The sequence below is a fragment of the Haematobia irritans genome, unplaced genomic scaffold (assembly GCF_050003625.1).
Source record: "Haematobia irritans isolate KBUSLIRL unplaced genomic scaffold, ASM5000362v1 scaffold_37, whole genome shotgun sequence".
NCBI classification, from domain to species: Eukaryota; Metazoa; Arthropoda; class Insecta; order Diptera; family Muscidae; genus Haematobia; species Haematobia irritans.
The window spans coordinates 30923-37296 of NW_027445796.1; the positions used below are offsets into that span (position 1 = coordinate 30923).

The window sequence follows — 6374 nt, forward strand, 5'->3', positions numbered from 1 at the left end:
GCCTTCAATAATGAAGCTATCGTACTGAAATTTTTCACAAACTCATCTTTTGTCTGCAGGCAGGTTAATTTGTTGAGTCTATTTAAAATTCAACCCAGTCGAACTTTTCAGGTGTACATTTTGACGGTTTTCGTACGATAATATTTGAAACATTCTCCACACATATTTATCTCTCAAGTTTACATATCGGGATCCGACATTTAATGTTTGGCCCACAGCAGACCCAACTAGAATTAATCATATCGCCAGCTCATATATTGACATATTTATAACGACAGACGGAATAAGACCTAGGAACTATTCACCTCTTAAGACTGCGGACTATGACTCGGACCACAGGGCGGTGATTTTTGAACTACATACTGACACATTTGAGGGGGAACCAATTAGGGAATTATTTGATTATGGCAGTACTAAAATTAGAAGATTTAACGACATACTTAAGTAGATTTGAGCTTCCGGTAACAAGATCCACAACAAGAGATGAGATTAATATATCGATCGAAAACATGAGCTCAGCTATCACAGAGGCCATTGCGGGCAGCACTAGAAAATTTCGACCTACAAGGGGCTCCCTGAGAAATCTTCCTGATGACATTAAGGAACTTATAAGAAAAAAGAAAAACCTACGCAGAAGAAGACATCGTATCCTGGATCGAGATGAGGCGAATTTACTTGGTGCCATCATAAGAAATTTGGGAAACATTATAGCTCAAAGAATCAATAAATTCGAAGAAGATAACTTTGTCGAGACATTGGAGAAAATAAAGCCAGGTACGGAAATGTTCAGACAGCTGAAGAAACTGGGTGCAGGGAAAAGGCGAGCGGCAATTCCAACCCTTAAAGACACTGATGATCGCAATATAGTGACAGATATGGACAAGGCTAATGCCATTGCAGACATTTTTGCAAATATCCAACATGGCACGGTTATAAATGACTCTGAGGCCACAACAACGGCCCCAGATGCAACATTGTATTCTCCAACCATTGAATTCAATGAGATTATTTTGGCAGACGGAACATCTGATTCCCCGGAGCAATTCAGACTGGTAGATTCTCCAGAGATCGGAGCTGTATTGAGAAGACTTAATAACAAGAAAAGCTCCGGGGATGACGGAATCCCCAATTGCGTTCTGAGAAAAATTGACCAAAGAATGTGGAGGTCTTTGGCCATCTTATTTAATCATTGCCTGAATCTCTCATATTTTCCTGATTCATGGAAAAATCCAAAATTGTCCCGATTTTGAAACCTGGTAAGGACCCCACAATTCCATCTAGTTATCGTCCTATTTCTCTGCTACCAGCGATTTCGAAACTATTTGAAATTTTGATATTGGCAAGGCTAGAGGAACATATTATAGAAAACGGAACATTAAGCAGGTCACAATTTGGCTTTCGACGAGCCACATCAACAACACATGCACTCACCACCTTCATGCATAAGGTAATTAATGGAATAAATGCACGCAGTCCAACAATAGCAGTAAGCCTGGACTTCAAAAAGGCTTTTGATATAGTCTGGCAAGCTGGAATTACGAAATAGATGAAAGAGAAATATGGCTTCAAAAAACATATGTGTGACATGATGAATAGCTATCTTCGTGGCAGATCTTTTACAGTGTCTGTTGGTGTTTCTGTATCTGAGCGAAAACAGGTGTATGCTGGAGTACCTCAAGGATCTGTCCTTGGGCCGGTCCTCTACAACATATACCTAGCTGATATTCCGCAACCCACAACAGGCGAGCTACTGCTTATACATGTATACATGTATATGCAGATGACATTTTAGTGGCGTCCACACATGCGAGACCTAAAACAGCCGAAAAAAACCTGTCAAGATACCTGGATACTCTTAATATATATTTTACAGAATGGCGACTAAATCTCAACATAGAAAAATGCGAGGCAATAGCACTAAAGGGGAAACGAAAAAACCTCTACAAGAACGCACGTAAATATATACCTAATGTGAGAATAGGTGGCCAGATTATACCAAGCACAGACAAATTGAAATACTTGGGAGTTATCTTTCAGGAGCAGATCTCCTTTACAAGGCACATAGACAACGTGCTTAGAAGGGGTAAAGCGGCATTCCAGGGATATAGCAGATTATTGAAAAAGAGAGGTGGACTAAGCTCCAGGGTCAAACTCACCATATATAAACAGATAGTGAGACCGGTATTGTCATACGCTTTTCCCGCATGGTCGATAATCTCCTCCCACCAAATGGAGAGACTGAGAATTTTTGAGAGGAAGATGTTGAAATATTCTTTGGACCTTAGGCCCCGTATTACGGCTGATGGACAGTTTCGCAACCCGTCCAACAGAACTATATATGAGAAGAGTGCCATTAGCAGGATCGACTCTTTCATGGTTGGTATGTCTATCGAGCGTCTTCGAGCATATGACACACACCCTAACGAATTAGTCAGGGAGACTAGACTTAACAGACAACTTTTTGACCAACTTAGGACGACTGGAAAACTGTTTCCCCCGACAGCATTGCCACACATGGCGGACAGTGGGTTGCTCTATGACAATGACGGCAGACTCATGTACTACCACAGGAGATATGGCAGATTAGAATTTTCAGATCCCGTCTACGATATCACCCAGTAATTAACTTGGATATGAAATATTTTATCTTATTTTATTTTATTTTAATTTATATTATTTTAATTTTGTTTATTTTATTCATGTAAATACCTTCATTACTAGTTTTAAGTAGTTTTAAGTAGCATAGGAAAAAAAATTGTGACCCGTTTTTTATTCCCTTATTCGGGTTAGAGGACTTTATTGGATTGCTCCCAAGTGATTATTGAATGGTTGAATGGGCTGGACTACCAGTTAATATTTAAGAGAGAACATTTATATTCTTAGATAAGACATAGATCGCTAAGAAAATGTATTTTTTTTAATTATTTGAATGATAATTATAACGATATTTAAAAGAAATGGGAAATAAAACAAAAAAAAACATATCGGGATCTTATTTGGACTGACAATTTTCCATGATTTACTAAGATTTTAATCTTTTATTCATTTACTTAGGAGTAATCCCCTAATTACGCCAGGACTATAACCTAATTGCTGTAACCTTGTTGAGTTATTATGTCCTATATTAAATCACCAATGAAGGATGCATAGAAATCACATCACAAATACTCGTAATTTGCTTCACAATTTTCCATGATTTATAGGAGTTACGTGAAATACTATTGCCTAATTGAAATAATTTGATTCATTTATTTACGTAAAAAATTTAGCTTATTTTCCGCTGCATAATCCGAGTAAATATTTTGCTAAATTCTTTGCCACATATCTAATAGAATTTATGTGAATTTGTTTATTTGGACTTAACACGCATCGAATGAATGATGAATATAAAAATTTTATTGATTTTTACCAATTAAAATTGTGGATATGCATATTAGTGCTGGCAATATTATTTCTGCTGCTGCTCCAACTGCTATAGAATGTCTAAACATTTATATTTCAATACTCGTATTTAGGGACTAATTCGAAAAACCATTCATTGCATGTCCAAACAGTTTTTGTGGCAATTGCAACGTCCTTTTATCCATTGAACTATGGCCACAATTGATGCATAGATGAAGAATTACCAAAAATTTGAATGGAATCAATTGAAGCCAGCCAGATAGGATTTGAAATTTGAAATCTAAATGTATTTTTCACAACCACCAACAAAACTAGATTTAAATATAACTGACAATTGATTAAATAATGCAAACATTTCCAATGGGGGGAAAAATTACCTAACCCCATCAGCCAACTAAACCATTCGGCAATATTCGCAAATAGGATGTTTTGCTGTTGTTATGGGAGGGAGGGTTATATAAATGCAACAAATTGCAATTTATTGCTACCAATTGAAAATTGAATAGATATTTTCTGTGGCCATGTTTTCGCTTCGCAATTCACATGAAATCCATGCATATTTTGTTCCAAATAAAATTTTATAAAGTGATTTTAACTAAACAAAAAACAAAACGCAAGGAGAACTCAAATGTAGTAGAACTATTTACTACTCAGGAGGGGGTTTGAATTTTGTCACATTTGGTAAAAACATTGCATTTATTTATCGATTGAAAATGTTAAATGGAAAATTTATTTGCATGATATACATTTTGATATTGCTTAAAAAAAACAGCTATATAAGCCAAAGTGGCAAAATAAAGTATTTCTCCTTTATACATTTCACATGAATATCAAGATGGGCTACCATATTATATGTGGAAAGAGTTTTAAAATATATTTTGAATACCCCAATTTGTTTGTTCAAAATAAACCATTAAAGACCAGAGACAACATACACAGAACGAAAAAATAATCCAAATGAAATATTACTCAATTTTCCTTCTAAAGGGTGATTCTTTTGAGGTTAGGATTTTCATGCATTAGTATTTGACAGATCACGTGGGATTTCAGACATGGTGTCAAAGAGAAAGATGCTCAGTATGCTTTGACATTTCATCATGAATAGACTTACTAACGAGCCACAACGTCGAATTTTCAGTGAATGGGCCCTAGAAAAGTTGGCAGAAAATCCGCTTTTTTATCGACAAATTTTGTTCAGCGATGAGGCTCATTTCTGGTTGAATGGCTACGTAAATAAGCAAAATTGCCGCATCTGGAGTGAAGAGCAACCAGAAGCCGTTCAAGAACTGCCCATGCATCCCGAAAAATGCACTGTTTGGTGTGGTTTGTACGCTGGTGGAATCATTGGACCGTATTTTTTCAAAGATGCTGTTGGACGCAACGTTACGGTGAATGGCGATCGCTATCGTTCGATGCTAACAAACTTTTTGTTGCCAAAAATGGAAGAACTGAACTTGGTTGACATGTGGTTTCAACAAGATGGCGCTACATGCCACACAGCTCGCGATTCTATGGCCATTTTGAGGGAAAACTTCGGAGAACAATTCATCTCAAGAAATGGACCGGTAAGTTGGCCACCAAGATCATGCGATTTGACGCCTTTAGACTATTTTTTGTGGGGCTACGTCAAGTCTAAAGTCTACAGAAATAAGCCAGCAACTATTCCAGCTTTGGAAGACAACATTTCCGAAGAAATTCGGGCTATTCCGGCCGAAATGCTCGAAAAAGTTGCCCAAAATTGGACTTTCCGAATGGAACACCTAAGACGCAGCCGCGGTCAACATTTAAATGAAATTATCTTCAAAAAGTAAATGTCATGGACCAATCTAACGTTTCAAATAAAGAACCGATGAGATTTTGCAAATTTTATGCGTTTTTTTTTAAAAAAAAGTTATCAAGCTCTTAACAAATCACCCTTTATAAACTTTTTTAAAGATTCAACGTCCAGAGTTGTAAGTATTTTATCGAAAATCTTTTCTAATATGAATTGAAAAAAAATCACTATTCAACAAAAATATCGTAGGAATTTTACACTTACAAAACCGATAAAGGAATCCACTATTCAACAATTATGTCGTAGTAGAATTTGTAAATTTAATATCGATAAATAAAATCGACCAATTGTTAAAAAAAGGCGATTTATCACCGTTAAGTTGATAAAAAAAAAATCCACTACTTGATAAAAATATCATACAGTATTTATGATTTTTCCTGACCTTAAATCGATAATGAAAAATCTTGCTTTCGATAAAAATGTCGTAAGCTTTTTATCCAGTTTTTTGTTGGAAATGTAGGGCGACAAACATTTCGGCCGCAGACCATGTCCATGGTGTGCGCATCAGCGCACTCAGCACGGATCAACGAGGAATGGCTTCCAAAAAATTCTCAGTTTAATACCTTCCTCACACACCCAAAAAAAAGTGACCCCACCGTGGAAGAAAATGTAGGTTTATTTTAGAAAATTTTAACTAAAATAGTTTTCTAATTGCAACATGTTACAAATAAGTTAACACTTTTTGTCAAATTGAAGAAAATTTTTTAAAAATAATTAAATTTTTTCTGTTGTTTAAGAAAATTTCATATGTTGGAAGAAAAAAATTGGATTTAAAAATTGTTAAAATGTCTTTAGCGCTGTACGAAGTTCGAGGCAGGTACAATTTTAGTAAAATTTACTCATTTGAGAGACGTATGAACTCAATTTAAGAAAACTTCTGCCATTTTTGGAAAATATGAACTATTTTTTTAGTAAAATTGTGCACTATATTTGTATATAACTTTTTTTCTTAGTTTTATTTCACAACATTAAAGTTAGCAAAAAATTATTTAAATAAGGCACATTTACTCATATTGTGCAAAATTTAACTAAAATCAACTAATTAGAGCCCCTTTTTTCTGGGTGCACCAAAATTTACAAATCTCAATCTGCTGGACTTCTGCGTATGGTGTATTTTGGAGAGTAAGGTTGAGGATTT

At 35.6% G+C, this 6374-nt stretch overlaps 1 protein-coding gene across 1 annotated transcript; it reads left to right on the forward strand.

Annotated features, from left to right (window-relative positions):
- The first annotated feature begins 404 nt into the window (after window positions 1–404).
- LOC142242539 (uncharacterized) lies at window positions 405–1546 on the forward strand. Its single transcript, XM_075314116.1, has 2 exons — window positions 405–1076; window positions 1262–1546. Exons 1-2 carry the CDS (start codon window positions 405–407, stop codon window positions 1544–1546), a joined length of 957 nt encoding a protein of 318 aa, XP_075170231.1.
- The last annotated feature ends 4828 nt before the right edge of the window (window positions 1547–6374 follow it).